The 23,970-nt window shown below is 53.1% G+C and overlaps 6 protein-coding genes across 6 annotated transcripts; 2 read left to right on the top strand and 4 right to left on the bottom strand.

Annotated features, from left to right (window-relative positions):
- Window positions 1-2,256: 2,256 nt before the first annotated feature.
- J4E93_004818 (uncharacterized protein) lies at window positions 2,257-3,286 on the bottom strand (the record flags this gene model as incomplete). The annotated part of the gene is made up of 2 exons (XM_049342744.1): window positions 2,257-3,054; window positions 3,116-3,286. 2 exons carry the CDS (start codon window positions 3,284-3,286, stop codon window positions 2,257-2,259), a joined length of 969 nt encoding a protein of 322 aa, XP_049199744.1.
- A 4,542-nt stretch (window positions 3,287-7,828) lies between these two features.
- J4E93_004817 (uncharacterized protein) lies at window positions 7,829-9,244 on the bottom strand (the record flags this gene model as incomplete). Its single annotated transcript, XM_049342743.1, has 1 exon — window positions 7,829-9,244. The coding sequence occupies one exon, from the start codon at window positions 9,242-9,244 to the stop codon at window positions 7,829-7,831; it is 1,416 nt and encodes a 471-aa protein (XP_049199743.1).
- A 4,904-nt stretch (window positions 9,245-14,148) lies between these two features.
- On the bottom strand, window positions 14,149-16,575 carry J4E93_004816 (uncharacterized protein; the record flags this gene model as incomplete). Its single annotated transcript, XM_049342742.1, has 2 exons — window positions 14,149-14,493; window positions 14,554-16,575. 2 exons carry the CDS (start codon window positions 16,573-16,575, stop codon window positions 14,149-14,151), a joined length of 2,367 nt encoding a protein of 788 aa, XP_049199742.1.
- Window positions 16,576-18,721: 2,146 nt separating this feature from the next.
- On the top strand, window positions 18,722-19,581 carry J4E93_004815 (uncharacterized protein; the record flags this gene model as incomplete). The annotated part of the gene is made up of 2 exons (XM_049342741.1): window positions 18,722-18,725; window positions 18,836-19,581. 2 exons carry the CDS (start codon window positions 18,722-18,724, stop codon window positions 19,579-19,581), a joined length of 750 nt encoding a protein of 249 aa, XP_049199741.1.
- An 873-nt stretch (window positions 19,582-20,454) lies between these two features.
- Window positions 20,455-22,425, top strand: J4E93_004814 (uncharacterized protein; the record flags this gene model as incomplete). Its single annotated transcript, XM_049342740.1, has 3 exons — window positions 20,455-20,873; window positions 20,956-21,283; window positions 21,337-22,425. 3 exons carry the CDS (start codon window positions 20,455-20,457, stop codon window positions 22,423-22,425), a joined length of 1,836 nt encoding a protein of 611 aa, XP_049199740.1.
- A 659-nt stretch (window positions 22,426-23,084) lies between these two features.
- Window positions 23,085-23,820, bottom strand: J4E93_004813 (uncharacterized protein; the record flags this gene model as incomplete). Its single annotated transcript, XM_049342739.1, has 2 exons — window positions 23,085-23,698; window positions 23,814-23,820. 2 exons carry the CDS (start codon window positions 23,818-23,820, stop codon window positions 23,085-23,087), a joined length of 621 nt encoding a protein of 206 aa, XP_049199739.1.
- Between the last annotated feature and the right edge of the window lie 150 nt (window positions 23,821-23,970).

The following is a 23,970-nucleotide window of genomic DNA, read 5'->3' as shown; positions in this document are numbered from 1 at the left end:
TGTGAGCAGCAGCAAGATCGTTCTGCTGGCGCAATATCCGTCTCTATATGCGCATTCGTCCAGGTAATGACGATGCAATGGCTTGTAGGTGTTTTTGGAGAGGTCCAATGATTGCTTGAGTCGTCGCATGGGTGCATTGACGCGGAGTTTGGCGCCCGATAGTCTGCCCATTGGATCTGTGCCGCTCGGATGTGCGACCACTTCTACAACTTTCGCCGCCCAGAGATCCTCCTCCACTCCCCACGCGATACCGCCCACGTGTATGAGTGGGAAAAACACTGCGGAATTCACGGATGCCCATGACCAGGAGGGGGCTCAATGAATGTCAGACATGGGTACAGTTCCTTAAATGCTTCGATGTACTTACCGCGATAGTCCTCTGGCTGCTGTTTCCCATTAGTAGGGTCCTTCTGGTACCACAGAAGACCGTACAAAATGTCGCGTCTCCATATCCCAGCCACATATTCGTCCTTAGTAATGATTTGCCAGTACTTTGCAAGCCCTATCAGCGCAGGAAAACGATCTTCTTCATACGTGAGCTGGCAATTCGAGAAGTACTCCGCAACGCACAGCCATTTCCTGTATACTTCTCGGATTCGGGCAACCTCAGTTGGGCACTTCTGACGTCTGTAGATGCCAAATTCTTGGTATTTCATATCATCATACAAAAGATTTGCGGCACGAAACGGGAAGCCCTCTTTGCCCCACGGATTGAACCCACGCTGAATTGGTCCGCCGTGTGGGAATGTTTCGCAAGCGTGAAGTTCGGAACACTCCCAGTGCAGCTTGTCATCGTAATAGATCGACCGGGGACTTAACAGGCGCTCCTGGAGTACCCAACCACGGCTCAATAGAGCTCGAGCCGACATAACAGAATTTGGCTCCAGATACGATCCGTAGGTCCTATTGAACTCTTTGCGTTGCGCTCGAAGCCGACACAGGGAGACCTGTCGAGGGTCTCGATCAAGATACAGACCCGCCGATCTCTCGGCGGCCGCGGAAGCTCCTAAGTTACAGAATGCGTTGCTGTAAACCTGGCCCATCAATGCCGCTTCTTTGTCCCAATCTTCCGCGTCATTCTGGATAATGCACAAGGCATCAATCCATAGATATGGTACTTCCAGAGAGCGCGATATCTCTATTGCGTCTTTGAACACCGGAGGAAGTTTTTCCGCATCGATATTCGACATCAGCTCCGCGATGTTAGACCGGGTCAGCTTTGGCATCTGGTTTGCTGCCCATCGATGACTAAGTGTAACGTATCGAGCCGGATCAGGGGCATTCCATTCTGCAGTTTCAACGAGGAACTGGTTATCGGCATTCCGAATGTCTATTAGACGAGTCGGGTTGAAACATGCCGTACGCTCACATGCCGGGAGGACGAGACGACGACGACACAACGTGTGGTTCTCTATGCATTCGCGCAGCCAAGCCCGCACTTGCATCCAGCATTCTGGGTCGCGCGTGGTTGTTGCTACTTGTTTTGCGTTGGCGGGTATACGTGTTCTGCGGAAAAGATCATTACGGTACTTTGTTATTGCCTCGTAACCGTTTGAACCTTTGATGAGACCTCGTAGGAGTAAGACAAACGATGCTACACATTTGGTTGACTGGTGTGACCGAAGTTCGACGGCGATTCTGAGCGTGTCGGAGTCTTCGGGGTCCGTTTGATCCCAGTCATCTTCTTCATTCTTATATTCCCCTGAGTATAGGATCGCGCGTACTTGGCCAGTTCCAGCGGCTTCTGCTTTGGAGCCGTTGCTAAAAGAGTCTAGCCATTTCAGGATCCAAAAGCAGAGAGGACATCCCCTGGCCATGGCGACCAGGGTATGGTGGGTGTAATGAGCAGGAGTCTTGTCGAAGATGGATTCGTGGGGTCTCACCAGCAGGCCCTGACAGGTTGCGCACGGGGCATACGACGTCATCCCCGCTACCGAGGTACTTTCCAAGGCTGGTCAAATCGACGCGATATCAGAATTGGAAGATATCTTCAGATGATCGGTAGTGCGCGAAGAGCAGAGTTGTTTTCGCGGTCTTCTTGTCTGATGTACCCTGTGAAGGATGCGATCCGCGTGATAACTTTGTTTGCTGTGCCGCATCGTGTTACTAGCGGCACCTGCAGGCTGTACTTCGTACCTGGGTAATGCAGAACATCCGCCAAAGTCCACCCCCGCCTGGCTTAGTGCGTGTAGAACATGTTGCATCAATGATTTCCTTTGCCATGTTTATTAGAGATGAGCCAATCTAGCACGAATATCATGAGCGCAACCACTTCCCATCCACCCACCCCAATCCCTCCTTGAGCCACGCCTCCTCGTCCTCCTTGATCGCGATATCAAAGCCATGATCCTGTCCAGACCGCACCTCCAGCCTGACCTCAACACCATCACCCAATTTCTTACACTTCTCCACAAACTTCTTGCTATCCTCCACACTAACCGCCCCATCCACGTCGCCATGCACAATCCACGTGGGGGGCAACCACTCCTTCTCCTCCACCAGCCCAATCGGCCACATCTTCTCGTCAGACCCGAAGTACGTGAGGTAATGCCCGTAAGCTGCTAGAGCATAGCTCAATCCCATTCTCTCTGGTTGCGTACCCGAAGTAACGATAGCACCCGGTTTGACAGCTGCAAGATGCTTGGCGATAAGAGATTCAGGCGGAGAGGGCTGACCAAAGAACTCATCGACCTTTTCGATACGCAGATAGTTCGTCATGGGGTACTGCGCGAAAACGGCTTTGATGCTGTCCTTAGGCTGCGTGAGAGCAGACATCAAGGCCATGTAGCCGCCTGCTGAATCGCCTGTTGCCAGAGTCTTGCCGTAATCCAGACTAATGCCGCTGTCCTTGATCGTCGGCTGAGACTTGAGGAATTCATCGACGGCGCCTGCGTTGAACCACTTCCAGAAGTCGGTTAGGTCTTCGAGGATGTCGGCGCCGTTGTGCTCGGGGATGAGGCGGTAGTTGGGGAGTACGACGATGGCGTTGGTGCGGTGGATCCAGGGGACGAAGAAGGCGCCTATCCAGTCGGCGTAGAGGCAGTCTCCTGCAACCTGTAATATGATGTTAGGCCATCGTATTCGCGCTCCTTGTCTGTGGAAGACATGGACATACCAGACCACCACCGTGGAACTTGACCATGACTGGACATTTGCCCGGCTTCACGTCTTTTGGCACTAGGATGCCGACCTCGATGTCGTGGTAGTCAACCTGCTTGTACGACGTCTTGAAAACATTGAAACTGTCGAACCGGTTGTCTGGCGTAGTATCGTCAAGAGGCGCCATCTTGCTCTGTCTTATGGAAAGAATAGTAGGTAGGTAGGCTTCTCGAGCTACGATTGCACGCAAAGTAGGACTTGTGGTAAAGTATGGATAGCTTTAAGAACAGTAACTATGGATAGCGAAGGTAAAGGAGCTTTATAGCGTCTTGTGAGTAGGTACCTGGATCTAGGCCACGAGGCGGTCTTTGTACGGGAGCCAGGAGCGCTCTTTTGTGACCAACGCGCGTTTGTACTTAGCTGTTACAGACGGTGTTCCTGCGGGGTAATCTACATGCAGTTACACTGGTTACTTACGCCTTACGGATAACATGAGCGTTTGTCCACAATCCATACTACGGCCTCTAAGGCTTTCACAGATCCCAGAGTCATAGTATAATCCATGGTATCGGCCTTTCAGATTGACGTTGTGTAAGCGTAGGTGCATCGCATAATTTTGGGTAGATAGCAGCATTGTCTTGGAGTAGCATCAGAACCTTGAGAGTCTCTGTCGAAAGCAGGGTATCGATCCTTCATGTACAATCCGGGGCGCAAGGCGTGATAGTGGGCTAGTTGATATGTGTGCGCAATCTGCAATCTGCAATCCTGGCGAAGACACAAAAGATCGCTCGAAGAAAGCATAATGTAACGCGAAATTGTGCAAGAGAAGATTTCCGCATTACTATCAAACGCAAGTCTTCCGATATCCTAGCCCAAGTCACATGCCCAGTATCATCGCTGCGTGTCGAGCAACCGCCCTATAAACCCCAGCACCTGGGCGCCAAGTATCCGTTCTCCTCAGTCATCCCTCTGATATCCAGATACCCCCATGGTGCCACGCGCGCTTCCGTGAGCTGGTCGTCGAAAACGTGCGACAGGAAAGTTAGCGCACGCCTGCCCCAGGGTATGTTGTAGGGTACGAATCGGTAGGTGCGTGCGAAGGTAGGGTAGGTTCGGGAAAGGAGGAAGCTAGAATCCACCACGAAGAGCAAGTACCAAATGCAGTGTGGCGCCGCCCTCGAGTTGGTAGTCTTGTGCGGTCTTCTCGTCGTTCCTAAAAAGGGTCGTGTCAGCTTAGTTTGAGAGGTGTCACGTACGCCGGAAAAAAACCTGGGGCTAAAAGATCAGAGTGATAGTGAAAGAAAGAGGCACATACATCTGCTTTCCTCCGTAGATGAGACGTTGTTGCGCTGGCGGGATGCCCTCCTTCTCCTCGACGCGCTCCTTTATCCTCGAGACCTACGTGCCGTCAGCTTCGCGCCCTGAAAACTTGCTATACATCGCTGTTCAAGCCTTGAGGCCATCGAAAGCCGATCTGATATGGGTATGCGGCGATGAATTCGGTAGGCGTACCTTGTAGTCTGCCTCGATATCGAGCTCGATCTCCTTGCCGGTAAGGGTTCGTACTCTGTCCCAGTGTCAGCAATTCTCCTTCTTACTGCTTCTTTTAGATGTATTCCATAGTTAATATGACGTACTTGATCTGCATCTTGTCTACTCTTCTCTTCTTCGCGCTTCAGCAGTTGTCTAGGTGTGGCGGATGCAGCTGTGGCAAGCTTCGTAAAGCTGCGTCGGTGGTATGGAGAGCGTTGGCGAGAGCTCGTGAGCTTAGTAAGTGGATGTAGGTGTAGGTGGGAGGTGTAGGTGGGAGGACGCAACGGCGCAAAGGATTATAGGCAGCAAAGCGGTTGTAAGTTTGCTTGGGCGGAACCGTCAGGCTGCAGTGACGGCGAACCACGGACCATCAAGGTGGGGTCCACGCATGCGCCACGAGGCGGGGCAGAGTCTGTGGCTGATTTGTGCTAACCCGCCGCAGAAGCATTTCGTTGTGGCTGCATAACTCCATCTTTACTCCACGGACATCAACCTTGGTAAGAGGTGAAATAAATGAGATTTTCGTCATTGGTGTACTCACAGCTATCTGACTTACTGCGTAGATTTATCTCATAATTGAAATCGATTGGCTCAGCTCCACCAACAACCACAGTACTACGGTAACGCATAGACGCTTTATCGAATCACCTGGGAGGTGTTGTCGTTCTCACACACATTCAACTACAGTTTGATTAGCCACTGCAGTGGTGTGATACGTTATACGATGAGTTGAAAGCGCATTGTACTTTTACTTAGGTATCGAAGTTGCTACACCTAGGCGAAAAGCACACTATCATCGGAGCATGGAGCATTTGAGCGATTCGGCAAAGCTATAGTAGAGCCTTGACACCTGCGTTGAAGTGCCGGTCAATGATAAAAAAGCATCTTATGTTCAATACTCACACATTCAACCAAAGCCACCCGATTGGCAGCAGAACCTGAGTCCTCTCACCGCCACTGCCGATATCCCAATCCGTCAACAAAGTTTACAAGAAGCGCTCTTCTTTCCCCAAACAACACCCCGTCGCCCTGTGCGAGCAGAAGGAAACAGACAGTTACACAACTTCGTCGGCACATCCGTATGCATAACCTTACGTGGCCAAAGTGCCTCCACATTCCGACCGATCATCGCAAAGACCAACACATTCGAAATCTCCCAATCATACTACTACTGCAAGGCCTAAGGTGAAACACCCAGCGCTGCAAGGCCCTACCTTCACCGCCCTTGTACTCCTGCATACGTAGTTGAGTCTAATAATGAGAAAAGAAAAGAACACGGTGCAAGAGTGATGTATAGTGTGCATGCAAACAAGGTGATATTGGTCGGAGTAGACCTCGCTACTGGATAGGGAAAGACGCAGACGATCACCCGCCAAGTGCACTAAACACGGGGCAGTCGACATCCGACACCATGTCTAACGGCGATCTTTTGTATACAAACAACGTCCGATGCAACGGCCTTGCCGCAAGCGCAAGGCTACCTGCTCGCTTGCCATCTAACCCATGCCGTCTAGCTTCCCCAATTCCCCTCCTCCGCCACCGAAGATACTCCATAATGCAAAGTCGCCGCCTCCTAAAAAGTATGTACAGGTCTGAGAATAGAAAGAACGATAGTTTGGCGATGGAGCCAACTAACAAGCGATGCCGAATGTAAAGCCGAGCGAGATGCCGAAAGGAATAGCCCATCTAAAAATGGGTAAACAGGGGTATACGTGAACATTCTGATAGCCAACAGAGAAACCCAAAGGTAACATTTCGTGATGATGGTACTGGACAAAGGAAAAAAAGGTGTGATGTAGTATAGGTCACCGTATACGGCGTGTTTGTAGCGTATCGCAATCCTGCGATCTGGTTGTTGACGCAATATCGAGAGCTACCCGGTGGTATGCCTGATACCATAAACGGTCCCAACTCGATAGCGTACCTGCCAAGAGAGACCCGACCAAAATGCCGGTCAATTCTAACACGAGCCCCCAGCGCCCAACTCGGAAGAGAACAAGTCTAAAGAGGATTGCAACAGGAAGCTTACTCCGAAGCGAATATTGAAGAGAACACCGGGTATAATACGAGAAAGTGCGATACAATGTTCGGACCAAGCCGTTCGTATGAAGTTATGCAATCCGCTGCGCAAGAATAGGCGTGGAGTCGGCGCTTAACGATGCGCGTTAAGAGCCGTGGCCAAGAAAAGAACTCGATGCGAACCAAGTATAGCAACCCAAGTCGAGCTCGCAAAGGTAAGCCGCGCAGGACAGTGACCGACCAGCGAGAATGGGAATAATGCCCGTACTGCAGCCGTTACGAGATGCATCCAGAGTACCAAACGTCGCATGTTTCGCAACGTGCGGGGTTCGCAAGCGCATAGTGAGTAACCAAGACGCGGTGGTGGCGGCGGCGGCTGCTGACCAGAGGCACCAAGATCAAGATAGACGATGCAGCCGGGAGGCGGGGAAGCGGCGTATGCAGAACAGGCCGCCGTCTGATAGCAGCAACCCTAGCTGCAGTATCCTCTTCGGCCATGCCAACGAAAGGAAAATGTTGAAGTCATGCTAAGACTCGACTGGGTGCCGATGCGCCGCGATAAAACGCCAGATATAACCAGCATGTCTTCGATTGCAAAAAAGGAAAAGGCCTAGATATGCAGCCTGTACAGTAGATCGGAGCCTTCCTCAAAGGGGGTCAACGGCAGGATCCGGAAATAACGTCCGTTCTTCGCGATTGCAACAACAACATGTTTTGTTGTCATCTCGGGCGAGGCGTGCGTCCTGTGCGAGCAAAGGAAAAAGACTGGGTCGAATGCGTGACGTGTGTATGCAGCCCGCGAACCGCGACATTGCGATGCAATTTCATGAGATGAGGGAACGTGAGAGGGTTCCTTAGGTGGGGTTGCGGGGCCGTGCACTAAGATTTTGAGATGAAGTGGAAAGGCCGGAATGTGAGGTCTGGATGTCTTGATGTTCTGTGTCTCATTTCGCTTGCAACTGCTGCAGATAATCGCAATCGCACCTTCTCTTGCCTTCGTCAGCAAGCGGCGTGATTTCTTGCTTGATGCCCGATTGCCGTGCCGACTTCTTCATACTCGCTTTCGCGTCCGCTCGGGTGAATTGCAAGAGATGTGAGCTTATCGAAGGACCGATAGCGATCGCAATAGCCGCCAATCCGGATTCGTGCAGTTGCGATGCTGCAATCGCGTCCCAGTCTAATGGTCACCCGCTTCTCTCTTGGGTGATGACGTATAGCCTCGATTCCATTGCTGACTTGTCGCGTGATTTGGCGTTTCAGGTTGAGCAGATGTTGAGGCCGGCGCGTAGTTCTGCTGGCCCTGACCACGACCTTCATTCCGCTGTGGCGGTGTTGCGTATGCGTGATCCGATTTGGGTTGTGCCTTGTCGTCTGCGTCCCTTGCTTCTTCTGCTATATCGCCTTGCCGCACAATTGTCTCGTGCGCAAGCCCCGAGATAGTGCCTCGTCGGCTCAAGGAACCACTGGAGCCTTCCGCCGCTCTCGTGGATGCGTCTGATCGGTTTCGAGCGTGTCCTCTTCTCCCAGGTGTCGATGTCGATGACGACGATATGTGCGAGAAGGATGGTGATGTGTATGATCCTGGCGCCGATGTAGGCGGCGGTGGAGGGGGGTGAGGGCCTTGAGCCTTGCGCTTTTTGGGGGAGCTGGTGTATTCTAGGTCAGACGCATGCGACGCAGCACGTTGCCGTGACTGGTGAACAGGCGAAGTTTTGTATTTACCTGATGGCGTGGCTGGCGGGTTTCCACTAGCACTCTTTTCTTGTGAAGCCGAGGACGGAGGTACCCAGTGATGAAAGTATATCGAAGGGGAGGATTGCTCTTGTTGTTGCGTCTGCGTCTGCTGTAATTGCTGCACGCCTGCAGGTGCTGCAGGGGGTTGTTGTACCGTCATCTCGTTCGTAGTCAATCGGGGGAGTTGTGACTGAGGTAATGACCGTGGAGCTGCTGCAGAAGGGCCTCCATGACCGGCTTGTGCAGCTCGTGAGTGCGGTGATGTTTGTCCACCACTGTACGCACTTGCGGAAAGCGGAGGAGGTTGGATTTGCGTCGGCACTGGTTGCCCGGGTAGGACTGACGTCGAAGGTAGTACAGGCTGGGCTGGTTGCTGCTGTCCAGGATACACTGCTGGTTGCTGCTGTCCGATCAATCTCGGGTCTCTTCGAAGATCTGGGGAAAGTTGTGCCTGTGCCTGAACTTGCGCTTGTTGATGGGCAGCTTGAACCTGAGTCGTGTACTGCTGTATCCATTCGGCACTGATGTTCGCGAGGTTGCCTCCGCCAATGCCAGCGAAGATAATAGGTACGAGGTGAGGTGGTACTCCTCCCTGCATAGACTCTCGGAGCATGGACTGCTCGACCTTGCGTTGCTCAAGTCGTAAAGTCTCTTGCCTCGTCTTTTCCTCCTCTTGCTTACGTCTTTCTTCTTCAGCTTTAGCCGCCAACCAGTTCTTCATCCCATCTTCTGCACCTTGCCATTGCGAAGGCGCTGGGGGTAACTGGCCCAATGACGATGACATTGATGGAGGTCCTCGTGCAGGATCTGGCAGCGTCATCGCCGAGGGAGGAGGGAGTCCTCGATGAGGTGTGCCCATGGTGTGTGAGGAGTTGACTGCCTCTGGAGGTGGAGATAGCCCACGGTGGTGCCTGCTTGAGTAACGAGAAGTCGAAGAGGATGAGAAGGCTGGAGAGTAGGCATGAGGTTTGTATTCGAAATCGGACTTGACCGGGTTAGAGAGTGTGAGCAACATGGAGGTAGGTGGAGCCGATATGGTAGATGTCGTGGGAGCAATTCAACATTGAAATGAGTCGGTGGGTGGCGCCAAAATTCGTAGGTCCGGAAGGAGAAGGAACAGTGTACATACTTATTCACCAGACTACGTTACCGGGACCACCATCCACAAATGGCCCGGGATAGGATCGTAGCCGTTGCCCTAGGGCCTAGGCTTAATATGTCCCTGGCACAGTAGCCCCGATGTGATTCGCCGTTAAAGCAGGGCGACAAAGACCAAATGGAAGAGTAACAGGCGACGCTGCATGCAACGAAGATCAAGCCCCGTAAAAGCTCGCGTGGGCCGGCGTGGTCGATCAAGTCCAGATTAGAGAGAGGCAAGTGAAAATGGGCAACGGTGGGGAATAGTGCACAAGAAGGGAAGAGGGCCGACTGGAATTGGACCAACCAACGGGGATGACGGCCGCAATGGCTTGAGAGTAGCACGAGCAAACGGCAGGCCGTACGTCAAGGACGGGCGATATGTGGCGTTGAGTACGCGAAGGTGGGAGGGGACCTTTGCAGGGATATGCATGAAACGGGATGGTTGTCAGCAAGTGCAATGTTGTTGGAAGTGGTAGTGCGCGTTCTTGTAGTCCCACCATGTGACGCGCCTGGAGAAGGCCTCCGGCTCATGCAAAATCTGGTAGCGGTTCCCACTTGTGGCGCTGGTATATGCCGCAAAACTACTTACGTCCCGTTCGCGAGCCAAGCAAGTTCAGCTCGAACTCAGCGACGGTAGTTTGATGATACATTGGCCTGAGGCTAGACGTTTAGAGTTGGCGTCGCGGATACTGCCACACTGGCCTCTAGCATCCCATGACGCCTGTATGCTTGGAAGTGAACAGATTGATGTTCATATACACCAAGTGCGACCGCCTTGTTCTGCTGTACAGGATGACGAATGAGCTCGAATATTTCGGCACCATTCTGGTCGTACTGAACCGCTCAGCTGTCGCGATCGTGAGGCCGCAGCGGATGACCGCAAATTGGATCACAATGCCTCCACTGGACGGAATGGCATCCAGCACGCATTCGGTAATTTGTCGTGCAGCTCTGCTCTGGACCGCCATCGCTGCCAGGTTCGTGGCATCTGTGCCTGTGGCTGAGAGCGAGGCTCAAGGCATGTGGACTGGATGGCGTGGCCTGGGAAATCTGAGCCGTGCGCTAACACCAGCCAGCAGGGTCAAACGTCCGGGAGGAAGCGAGCGCAAGATTACCGCTGCCCGGATTGTGAACTGGCTCAACCTAGCTTGACCAGCTTGCATGATAGGAAATGAAGGGTCGTCACCATCGTCAGACCTCAGCCATGTAATGTCCCGAAGTGGAAGCGTGAAATGAGGTTTTCGTGTTCTAAGAGCCGCCGTGCTTCAACGCGAAACCTTGGAATTGGTGGAAATGTATCCTGTGGCCCTGTTGCAGAACCTGTTCCCAGTTTAGTGTGATGCCCGAACAAGTATACACATGCCGTCATAGCGTCAACGGCTGAGGGTGCCTGGATGAAAAGCACAGTGGTGGCACGGAGCAAGGGACCGACTTCAACCTGTCAGCCTTGAGGGACCCCTCCGGATCTACATAGCGTGACAGACGGCATGCTCAATCGATAAGACGACCGATCATCGAGCCGACGCAAGACCCGAAAGAGTGTCACTTGGAGTAGTTGGAGGTGCTGGAGATGCGCGAAGAGGCAACCAATCTGCTGATCCTCGCGTGCGCGCTGCTCTCCGTCAGTAGCTCTGTGTAATTAGCGACACGCCAGCACTGACTGTGCGTTCCCACCACAGCCCGTAATGTACACGCAGATGACAGCTCGCAAGCCATCCTTGGGAAGGGAAGGGTTAACAGACGCGGCGTTGCGCAATCCCCGAGCGCCTGGTGCTGGCTCGAACGATCGACTAGAAACGTAAATTTCCGCGTCGGCGCTTAAGCTATACCTATCCTGTTCATGCAGCGGATCTACGTGAAACTCGCGGCGCACCGGATCTGTACGAAGGATCTTTGAGTATGATTTCCGGCCCCGGCTGACTAGTCCTGGAACCAATCAAAGCACCCCAGCGCTGCTTAGCATCATAACAGCAGTCGAAATGGGGACACCATGGCGAAATTGCTGTTGACGAGACAACATCGTTCTGGGGCGATTGTGCGGCGAAGGCTCTGCTTTTCTCACGGATTCGACAATCCCTCGACCTGAAACCGCCGGATTGGTCACGTAGGAGTCGGAGTGGGTTTAGTAATCGTCTTATTGAGGATTTTGCTTCTTCTGGACGGCACGTCGTCAAGACGGGTGTGAAGACCAACGAGAACGAGTGTCTCAAGGAAGACACGGACAAAATGCGGCAGGCTTTTGACAGCCAATCTGTGTAGCCTGCTCTGAGAAGGCCAGGCTTGCAGCCAGGACCATACCGGTGGATTCTCAACGCTAGAGGGGTTGTGTTCACCTTCGCCAACAGCGTTTACATCTCAGCAAGGGACAAGCGTTCTGTCTGTTCATGGCGGCATGCTCCAAACACACCAGCAAAGCATATTGTTCCTGCCGTGCGGGAAGAGCCAAGCATCTTCAATCGTGGAAATGACGAGGCTTGCAGTAGGGATGAATAAAAACAGAAGTAGAGCCTCCAATTCAACTCAAGCTTGCACCTTAGCTCTGTTGGATGATGGCCTCATGTCATGATCGGAGATTCAAAGACAAAGAGCTAAGCGCGAAGCAGCTGCTAACGCACTCCTGCAGCAGTAGTCAGTGGACAAGAGGAGCCGGCGTACTCTCTCTGATCGCGATGCCTTGCGACAGACGAGACAATGCCAGACGGGTAGTCGCTGACAGCTGCATTGGACGCACATAAGCTGCAGCACTGCGGTCGATCCGTCGTCTCCGTTGTGTAGGCCATTGGAACCGTGGCTAGTCAGCCGATTAGCGTACCGAGATGTGAATGACTATTCACCGGCTAGTCCTCCAGGGTGTAAACCTCCGACAAGACTTGCATCTCGCCATCGCTTGCCTTTCCTCAATTATTTGTAGCAAGTGGCGTAGTCGCGGGAAGGTTGTTGCAACCTGCACATGGTTGATGTCCAGATCGAGGGAAAGTTTTGCTGATCTTCGCTTCACATTGAGAAAATCAGACCATAGATCAGCGTCGAGTTGCTCTGGTCTTGTTGATCAAACCGGGTCTGGCACCCGTACACGGAAGACGACATGCTGTCCTCACCTTCGGGGTAGCCGACTGCGACTTGAGACGGAAGCAGATAGTCGAAGCAGTCGCCCACTTACGAGGACGCGGTAGTTGAGGGGGGCAAACTTGTACGCGTAGTGGGAGGCAAATATCTTAGTCGGGGCAGGAGGTCGCGGCAGTTTGCCACCCGAATCGGCATCTGCGACTGCCCCATCGGGCACCAACGCAACTATATCCGGACCACTTGGTTATTTTTACCGACACAACATATACAATTGTACACCGGACGAGTACTGCACTCGGGCAATACTTGCTCGCCCAGCACGAGTGTTGATCGTGTATTCTTCCACCATTAGGCTGTACGTCGGCTGAAGTATCTGCCCGAATGCAACACCTGTGCCTCATTCTTGTGCTTGTACGTCTTAGACACCCCTCTGGCTCCCGCTTTTCATAGCCGGCCTGGTAAGAGGCATGGAGACTAGGTTTAATCAGCGTTCCTTCTAGATCTATAATCACGTGCGCCGCTATACCTGCGAGTTTTGGATACCTTGCCTGAGCAAATGTTGTACTCGGCGTAGGAGTTACCGCAACTTTGGAAGATCGCCCGTCGACCTTCCCGATCTCTCTACCCTCCCGTGCGTGGAGCCACAACCCGATCAACCCAGCAGCACTCCCTGTTACCCGTCGCCGCAGTCCGTCCGCCGGGCTGTCAGTCAACCGCCAACGAAGCGATGATCACTTCCATTTGGTCTTGAATTTATCTTTAGACGGCGATCTTGCACCAAAGCGCATCTATTATGTGCAAATCTTTTGCCCTTCCAGAAGCTTTCAATATTCGAGAACATGTTCTATGTATAAACTGATCCTTAACGGCAACACATCCATGTTGGTAGGCGATTAACTATTATATTACTACATGTGGTCCCAATTGTACTGAATATATGTAATGGTGATGCTCCATATGTCTTGACCGGTGAAAATGCAGGCAGAAAAGAAAACAAGAGGTATCTTGATAAAGGGTCATTCCATGCATGCGCCGCCGTCTGAGTTTGTCCTCAGATGAACAAAAGAAAAGAAGTCATCGCAACACAGGACCCAACCATCGGGCGGAAGGACGCTGTCCCGAAACATCCTCGGAGAAAGGTGGCCCAAACGTGAGCGAGTCAAGCATTCCTCATACCACGTTGATGGCGGTGTCGTCCACGTTGCACCGCTAATGGGCGCCCAAGCGGTAATGGGGAAGTGATATGTCGCGGGTAAAAACCTGGACGTGTAGTTGGAATAGCCGGGAAAAACAAACATCAATGATGTCGCAAATCTTGGAAAACGTGCCAGCCACGTTGTAGCCATGTTTCCGGTGGAAAATCATCGCAAGCCACCAGTTTGAAAGATCGACTGCCGGCTTCTAGAAATGGTGTGGAAGGAAAAGTACTCGTTTGGATATGGTTCCGTGTTCGGTAGTGTACCGCGCTGCAACTTGCAATGCAGCCGCTTGCGAGGGCACGCGCGTTTCCATCGGGTCGGTGTCAAGTTCCAGGAATCCGAAGCGCCGGCCTACCGCTTAGGCATTGGCTCGCTTCTTGCGCATCTTGTATTCAGCCTTCGCTACGCGCATCAACAGCTCTTCGTCTTTGATGGGAATCCAAGATGTCAACACCTTCATCGCATTCTCAAAGTCAGAGTCGAGCAATATCTCTCTTGTCGCGTCAATGAGCGCAGCCGAGGTTGCGTGTAGCACATCCATGTCTCCACTAAACTTGGAGTTAGGCGAGTTGGAATGAGACTTGTCGCCCAGTAGCATAAACACGTCCCAGACGCGTAGCTGAGCTGGGAACGGTAACGAATAGTTGAATAGGGTCAGATACCAGCGGGTACCGTACGCGGTGGAGGTAATGCCAAGGTCAATCTATTGGAAATTCTGGTTAGCATGTATGCCAGGACGTCAGCCTCTTCAGTAGTGACTTACTAGCTTCTTCGCGACATCGTCGCCCTGCAGCCAGTTCAGCTCGAAGTCATCTAGAGCGTCCATGAGTCCTTCAAAACCGGCTTCATAAAGTCTCTCCATGCCTCGGAGCTGCCACAGCCGCACTAGCATGACGAAGGCTCTATCCTCCTCGTAATAGCAAAGAAGCGTTGCGGTAAGTGCCGCCATGCCTTGGACGTAGCCCGTCTCGGGGAGGTAAAGTGACATTGCATGGAGCACGCGGAACAGTAGTCTCTGTCCTCCACGGTATCGCCGCCTGAACATGATATGTCTGTTGATTGTGCGCGGCACGTCTACATCGATCTGCACATCCTCTGCAGAACTTTCCAGTTGCAGCTCATAGAAACTTTCGATCAGCTCCTCTTCCGTCGGACTGTTCGGGTCGGCTTTGGCGCTGGCAGCGAGGAACGAATACCACGCAGTCGCCCTCCAGCGATCCGGGATGCCCTTCCAGGTGCGAGATATAACTTTGGGGTCTTTGGTATCGAAATCGAATAGCATGCCGCCTTTATCTGCCCCCGCTTTGACAACCTTGGCCATTCTACGCCATTTCTCGTTGCGCTCGATTTCCTTTGCTTTCATCGCCTGGGCAGCTCTTCCTCCTTCTTCCTGTTCCGCAACCTCAGCCAAACCCGGGGGCAGCTTGAGCATATCGCTCGCCTCGTCTCTTAGTCTGCGGTCTCGGTTGTGAGGTAGCCTGTTCGTCGCGTGTCGTAGGGGTTTGTGGTTGCTGTGCGAGTCTGACGTCCGACCCGAAAAGATGGATCTGGCGGGCCTAGAGGACTTGCCAGAAAGTCGCCGCTTGGGTGAGCCTGTGCGTGGGTCTACGGAGCGTGCTCTTGATGCGCTTCGACCTAGGCGCCGCCGCCTGGGCTCCTCAGATAGCAGTTGTAGTGTTGTTGTGACTCGGTGCATGCGGGGTTCGTCGGGGCCGTCGAGGCCATCGCCGTTGGATTTCGATTTGGTCTTTTTGGGTATGATGAAGCCGTACCGGTCGACTTCTCCGCCCTCAAGATCCGCCCAGTCCTCAAGTCCACCAGCTGCCTCTGTAGGCTCTTTGACAATGACGCTTCCGTGCCGTGAGCTCATCAGCGAGCTGGTGTCCTCGTTGCCCTCCGCGGCCACCGACGAGCCATTAGCCGGAGTGTTGGTAACGCCGCTGTTGCCCAAGTAGCTGTTCTGGACACTGCTCGTCTCGCCCTCAGGTGTATCCCAATTGACAGCACTCTCATTGCCATGCGCGTACATGCAGCGGACCTTGCGCGACATTGTCATCTCGTCGGTCGACAGTACCCGATGGCTGGCCGATCGAGTTCGCGTCGAGTAGCGTGAGGTGGATCGCGGTGAGAGGTGTGTGGCGGCGGGAGCGGGTGGTGAGGGGTCTGGTTTGGGTGAGTCGGCGGGTTGCGCCTGCTCCCTTTGTCGCGGTGGTGTGGTCGGTGCAGGCGTGCCTTCCACCAGGAGGTCCATCTGTTTACTCCGCCTGTTTGCCTTTTTGCCGCCCAACATCATGCTGCCCCGTTTCGAAAAGGATATCTGCGCGTCCGAGGAGAGGTCGTCGAAGCTGCCAGTGGGGATGTACGTGTCTATACCGGAGAAGTTGGCGTCGTCTTCGCACGTTGCGCCGGCGTCGAGTGACTGCCGCTGTGACGCCTGACTCTTGGTGCCTGCGGCGCGTTCATCCTGCACAACAATAGCAGGCAGACTGGGGGTCTTGCGCAGGCTGCTCGGTGAAGGTGGCTCGTTGCTGGTAGTGCCATTTGGCGGTGCTAAGGCCGAGTCTCTGCGGTCGTCGTCTGCACTCAGTAGCGTGCGCTTCAGGGAGAAAGCGCGAGGTCCTGGCGAAGTGCGTGGCCGGCGTACACCGCTGAGCCATGATCGTGACGCGGGGCCCTTGGTCGACGTGATGCTGTGTACATTCGACGGCACCTGTGACAACGGATTCGAGGCCTCGGACGTCTCCACCGCGGCATGGCCAGCGGGATTCACAGCCTCATCACTCATCATGTGAGGCGCAGGCTGGTCCTGGTCATAGAGTTGGTCCCCGGGGAGAATAGCGGCTTGCAAAGCGAAATGAAGGGGAAATGAAAGGGTTGGGGCGAGACAGCACCTTGCGACTGCGGTCCAGAGTGCAGCGACGAAGGTATTCCCGGGCTATGTTTGAGCAACGTAACAGCGTCAATGCTATGGCAGATGGTGCAATTGAAAAGCAAAGACGTATGCGACGACACTGAGATCAAAAAAGGACCCTGGCATGGCTCGACTTTTCTGGAGAAAAGGGGCGTCGCTATCGACTGGTCGTGGGTCGCATGCCTTCTCCAGACCTCTTGCCGACCGGAGATTGCCCAGCGCGCCCGGTGGGAGGGTGACGCCCGCTCACTTGGCCGGCCCGCACCTGCCTCAACCACCACATTCTATGTTTCTTTGTTCCACTCACCGCATCGCGCCAACGTATTGGACTGCTTTCCTCGCCGCTCCTATGGACTCTTGACGCGTAGATAACCCTTTGGTTACGTTTCATCTCAAGCTGCCCCGCGCTGAATCATGGAACCGTCTGAACACCCCACAAAATCCAAAACCCGGCGACGATCGCTGTTCCACGCGTCAATAAACCTTCCGGTCATGGTTCCCAAGTGGATTGCGACTAACCAACCCGACGTCATTCTCCAGCTGAACTGACATCGTATCAGTTGTCGTACGACTGAGGTTCAATTCGAGCAAGAGCCTCATCGATACAGAAAGAGCTCGCAGGAGAGCACGCTCCTTACTCGAGTTGCACAGGCAATTACGCCGTTCTCGTGCTTACCACGCCGACGACCGCGCAACGTGTAATCTCGTCCGACACGCCAAGGGCGGTCTCACCGCAGTGGCTTTAACAGGAAGGTGGCTTTGAGATTTGACATCTTCTACACTACGGTCTGAGCCACCACAGGCTTAGCCAACGTACAAGTCTTACGGCATATCGCGCGTATTTGTACTTCAGCTTGGACTCCGAGAGACGTGCTTACGGCACTACACGGACAATTGCGTTGCTACGTCAGTGCGACGTGCAGCCAAAGCGTCAGTCTGCTTCATGAGGACAAAGTAGAGTCGCTTGACGAGATCCGGAAAGCGCTGTGGCTGTGGAGGGTAAAAGAAGGTTCCTGCACTTATCAGCTTTCCGATATTTCTCGAATCGCCTAGCGGCATAGTGTCACAATTCTCAAACTGCTAACCGTGAGTACATTGGGACGTCATACGAGTCAATGAAGACTCGGCAAGAATATCAATCTCAACAGTAGGGCATCACACTTACCTCTTGAAGCCAGAAGGGTGTCTCGCAGGGCACGTCCAATCTCTGTTACACTTTCAGCTTTCTGGGCACTTCGTCAATCTCTGGGTATCTTCACTATAACCATACAGTTCATATCCGCCATGCGTGTCGACTATGGGGGGCACAGTAACTCGTTCTTTCCGCTTCAAACAATTCTCCGCCTGACCTTTCCTGTGTACCCATTTACTTGCCACTGTCCACCATACATTTGTGCATGCGAGCTTGGCTTCATGGTATAATGGACAACGGTTCAGTCTGTATGCCCTCAGTCGGACCACTGACGGCTTCTGTGTAGTCGCGAGTAGGTGCCGCAGAATTGAAGGCTGACTCAAAAGTCAAGACATCGGGTATTCGTGATGTAAACAATACGTGATCCTGGTAATCGCAGTCCTCATAGACAGATCTACGTCGGCCGCAGCAACGGGGTCTCAGAGCGAGCACATCCTGCTCAACCCCAGCCAACCAACTCCGTTAATTTACCCAGATGTGCTAAACGAACCACCGGATGTGTAAAGAAGCCCCACTTACCTGTGAACCGTGGGGCATACATCCAGCTACCCCTCATCGCTTCCCTACCCGTCACGAATCAGTGACGATGGTTCTACGTTGACCTGTGGGCAACCTGCGACAACCAGCACGCGATTGGCACAGAAGATATACCTGTACATAGAGTATTGGCTTAATGGTTCTTAAAGGCGAATTTCCCCGTCAGACGTGTCTAAGTAGGTCATCCATCATGGCATCTTCTCTGGATCTCATCAACCAGGCTCCAAACGTAGGCGATCAAGATTACCGAGACGCAGCATATACTAACAACTAAACCCAGGGAACCAAGTTATGGGTACGCCGCACTAGAACCTCTTTACCAATTACACCAAATCTGATACCACACGCATCAGGTCCTGAACCTGGGCACATTGGATTGTGACGACGGATGGTTTATCCGAGCAGCAAACGCGTCCTTGTCATCAAACCCAAATCCGACCAACAAACGCCGTAAACTGATTATGCTCGGCATCCTCATCCAGCACCCAACCGAAGGCCTCATCCTTTACGAGACCGGCGCGGGGGAAAACTACCCCGAAGACGTCGGTCCACCAATCCAAGATATCTTCACCCGCATAGACCACGACGCGTCCAAGAACCTAGACGCACAAATTGCCCTGACCGGTCACGATATCGACGACGTGAAAATGGTTATAATAGGCCACCTACACCTCGACCATTCCGGTGGCCTAGAGCATTTCAGAGGAAAAGACGTACCAGTCTACGTCCACGAGCTGGAACTAAAACACGCCTTCTACAGCGTCGCCACTAAAACAGATCTAGGGGTCTACCTTCCTCACTACCTCACCTTCGACATAAACTGGGTTCCTTTCCACGGGTCGTACTACGAGATCGCCCCCGGAATCAATCTACATCATGCTCCTGGACACACCCCTGGACTGACTATCATGCAGGTGAATTTGAAAGAGAGTGGGACGTGGGTCTTTACGAGCGATCAGTATCATGTCAAGGAGAACTATGCGGACGGCGTGCCCCAGGGGTGGTTGGCGAGGGATCATGATGCGTGGGTCAGGAGTCATCAGATGATTAAGGGGTTGCAGAAGAGGACGCGGGCGAAGGTTGTGCTGGGGCATTGTTGGGATACGATTAGGGAGTTGGATGTCGAGTTTGCGCCTAGGGCTTATGAGTGAGTGGTGCACAAGAGAACCACGGTGTGTAGCTGAGATCGCGTTTGATTACGAAAGGTAGCACAACAACGAGTGATATAATGACGATAACCAGTATCCGCTATTTCTATTCTGCGCGTTACATCATATTTCTGCGGGCATTGGGAGGCCTCGTGCGCAATTCCTCTTTTTGGGTTTAGCGTGCGGCTTTTCCGGCTCTTCATCATGTTCTTATCCGAGCTCTAAACTTCTGACTCCACTTCCTGAACCTGAGCAGCAGCCAAGAACGACAAACTGCGTAGCTTCAACCATGAACGAGAATAATCCTTCTCGAACGGCTTCTGCCGACGTGGAGCCGAAGCATGCATCGACTGCTAGATGGACACCCGCCAACGGCATCGAAGCAGTCGCGACTGTGACCCCAGCAAGCGCAAGTTCGGATGAACCGAGATCACCACCTGCAAAGAGAAGGAGAGAGGAGCGTGAAAGGAGTAGGGTCAGTAGAGCGTGCGACCGATGTAAGAAGTGAGCTTGTAGAATTTGGGCGCACATGCGGTGCTGCATAGATTCCAAGGATGCGCTAACGCTAAGAACAGGAAAAAGGTCAGATGTACCGGAAGATGCCCCTGTGCGCTCTGTCTGCGGTCTGGATTGCCATGCGAGTTCACTGCGTCGTATACTCGAGGAAGACTGCCTTCTGTCATTGTCGACGATCCCGCGATAGCTTCAGATGCACTAGCCTCAAGACGGAAAGAGAGCTTAGCCTCAGGGACGTCCGCCAAAGAAGAGACTGCGATATCGACAACACAGTATCCACGCATCTATCCTACTCCTTTGACTCCTATCGACCCGCCGAGTTATTCGAATCTTGACAACCCTGAATCAAACGCTCTAGGCATGACTACCGACCAGATCAATCGCCCTTCCTCGCGAGATTCTCCAGTACCCCAGGGAGCCCAAAGAGATCAAGAAGGTCACTATGTTGGCTCTTCGAGCGCAGCTTCGTTTCTCATCCGTATTCAGAAGCGTCTGCACACGAATTCTTCCTTGTCGCATGACTCTACCATCTTCACCTTTGGCGACGCTCCTCTCCCTGAGTTTGATCTTTCCATCTTCGTCCCACCACCGAAGCCTGATGCGCAGAGGCTAGTGGAGCGATACTTCGACTATGCGGCACCGACTCATCGCTTTCTTCATCGACCAACGATTGAGCAGCTCGTCGAGGAGTTCTATGACACCCAAGGCGAGATGAGAAGTAAAGAAGATGGCAAAGCAAAAGTTGCATTGTTGATGGTTGTCTTTGCGCAAGCACAAGCGTATATGCCACTCGGCAGTACGGTGCAGACTAGCAGGTTTGTTGTCACTGCCGCTGTTGTAGGCTCTGCTAATGTCGAATAGCGCTCGATACTTCCGCGCAGCCGAAGCGCAACTATTGCAAGAACGTGGCGCCGTGAGACTAGCGAGCGTTCAGGCACGACTGCTGCAATGTTTCTACCTCCTGACACAATCCCGTATCAACCACTGCTGGAGTCTCTTCGGCGAGCTCTCGCATCTCGCCTTCGCTATCGGCCTGAATCGTGGAAGGAAATGCGATCCCTCAACAAAGGTGGACTATGTAGAGATCGAGAGCCGAAGACGCCTGTTTTGGGTGGCATACTCACTGGACAAGTATCTCGCGGCTGCTCTAGGCCGACCACGGACTTTTAAAGACGAGGATATCGATCAAGTAAGTGTGTCTTGCATCATCGAAGTTGACGATCACTAAAACAATGAATCCAGGAGCTTCCTACCATCGTCAACGACAACGATCTCCAACCGAACTACATCAACCTACCCTCGCGACTTACTTATTCCTTGATGACAGCCCCAGTTGAGCACATCAAACTGACACGCATCGTGTCTCTCGTGCTGCGAGATCTTTACTCAATCCGTCCGCCCAGCCTAGCTTTGCGCATCGAGCTGTCTTCGAAGTACACATCGGAACTGCACGCGTGGAAGAATTCGCTGTCAGGATTCCTCTCCGGTTCGACCTCGATAGATCGCATCGATAACCAGTTGCTCATACCAGTCTACCAGCGGCAGCGTTCGGTGCTCAATCTGGCGTACCACCATGCGCTGTTGCTTATCCACCGACCCTTCTTACTGCGAGACTTCGCGAGCTTGACACATATGGGCACCCATCCCAACTGGAGCGCCGGACTCAGCACAACGTATGACGCATCGGCGAACATCACCGCTTGCCTCGAAGCTGCCATGTCTATTGTACGTTCGGTAGATGACGTGTTCAAGGCGTCTAACCTCTTCCGCTCTTTCTGGTTCACCCAGTACTACGCTTTCTGTGCGGTGGTAGTGCTGTACATCCATCGCATTCAGCAAGGCCTGGGTGTGAAGACCAAAGTAGAGTGCGAGGGATATTTCGAAGCTGGTGTCAAATGTCAGAGACAACTGGAGACAGTCAGTGATACCGACTGCCTCGCACATCGTTATTGTGTCGTATTGGAAGAGCTTAGGACCGAGGCAGTACGCCAGTCAGGCAGACTATCGACACCAGTAGCCGACAATGCCAGCTTCCAGGACACATCGCTCCTCTCATTACCAATGTCGACGCCCAACCCCGATTCCGTCGCGCCTGCGGCGAATCTTCCACCTCTGATGTACAGCAGCAACAACAGTAACATCGACATCTCCGACAGCGCAGCAGTATTCAATAACACTAATAACAACGCGACTAACCCAACGTTCTCGTTCGATCTACTCGACTGGTCCGACTTCGCTAGCTGGGGACAGTTCGAGGGCCTTGTAACGGCCGGCAATGGCTCCTTCGATCCTGTAACGCAGAGTGAAAACGACTTCTGGTTCGGGTCTTGAGCGGGGAGTGTATAGGATCTGAGGGGGTTCCGTTTCTAATACATGGTACCAACAAGTTTGTCCTTGGCTTCACCGTGGGTTTTGATCTCTCTCGCTGGGGGCGGGTCCCGATACTGTTTGTGTCATTGGAAGCACGTCAATCGAGAAAAAATCCGAACAGGTCTGCAGCCTACGTCAACATGTAAACCTACTAGATAGATGACCTAGCGTCGATGTAGGCTCTAGACCTGTTCAGTTTTTTCTTGTATGAGGTGGAAGCGCACCGTCCATGGGTTATCGCGCTACTATGGGATAGACTGTATAGAAAATGATTTTGAACTCGCGCGTAAGGAGATGCGAGTCAAAAGCCAGCTTCGTTAATGAACGATCGGATTCGGCCTGGAACGACGCTCATAGAAGGGGTAAAAGCATGATGATAATTGTCTTCATTCAATCGTGAAAGAAACGCCATGATGCGTCCAGTGGGTATCTCGAAAAGGAAAACAGGCTGTACTATGCATACCCATGACCGTGAAATCATCTCAACATGCCGAAGTCGTCATACGAGATGGTTTGATTGAAGTGATGACGTTCGTCTCTTGAAGGCTTTCTTTTTTTTTTTAAAGCTCCAAGAGACGAACGCCATCACTTCAATCAAACCATCTCATATCACGTACTGCTTACCGCCTCAAAAGTCTCTGCCACCTTGACCTAGACGGCTGATCTGGCTGCTGCACGGCCGTGTCCGCCGGACCCGCAGCCGCAGCCGCAGTATCATTCGCATCATCACTCTGCTCCCCCGTCTGCGGCGTACGATCCTGCAACTCCACCGCAGGCTGAGCATCCGCCTGCGCTTGAGCCTGAGCATTCGTCCTCGCCTCAACAACCTGCTGTCTCCTGATCCCACTCCCATGCAAGAAGTACTGCCAATTACTCATAGGCAGCGGCGCCGGTGTCTGATTCGCAGTCCCTGCTTCCAACGCCGCAGGCGTCGCATCGCCACCCAGCGCAATCCTCTCCTCCTCATCGTGCTGATCGAGGGCTTCCTTGCTCATGTACATGGAGCGGCATATCGGACAGCTGGTCTTGCGCAGGACAAACCAGGAGACGAGGCAGTCGGCGTGAAATTCGTGGCTGCAGACGAGGAGCTTGAGGATGGTTTGGGAGTCGGGGGTGGGGGTTGCGGTGGTGGTGGTGGTTGGGTCGGAGGGATCAGAGGATGATAGTGTTGTTGAGGGGTCTGTGGATTGGGGGAGCGAGGCGGGTAGGGCCGCGGCATCGGTTATGGGTGTTTCTGGGGAGAGTTTGGCGGGCTCCGGTGGGGCGGGGGCGTGGAGGGTTGAGAGACATATCGCGCTGTGAGGGACATTAGTACTGAAGTCGGAATGGGTGTTGTCGTGCGTTCAAACTTACCATTCTCGTTCGAGCACCGAGCGTGTCTCTACTACCCCAAGCGCTCCCTCGTTGTCGTCGTCCGCGCCATCACGATGTTGTGATGACGAGGATCCAGCAAGACTCACCACCTCGGTGACTTCATTCAACTTCTCCCTCGCCTCCGCACGCCTA

The sequence above is a fragment of the Alternaria ventricosa genome (genome assembly GCF_023758065.1).
Source record: "Alternaria ventricosa strain BMP 2768 chromosome Unknown scaffold_7, whole genome shotgun sequence".
Classification (NCBI taxonomy): domain Eukaryota; kingdom Fungi; phylum Ascomycota; class Dothideomycetes; order Pleosporales; family Pleosporaceae; genus Alternaria; species Alternaria ventricosa.
The sequence above is the reverse complement of the archived record's forward strand: the minus strand, read 5'-3'. Positions and strand labels throughout refer to the sequence as shown.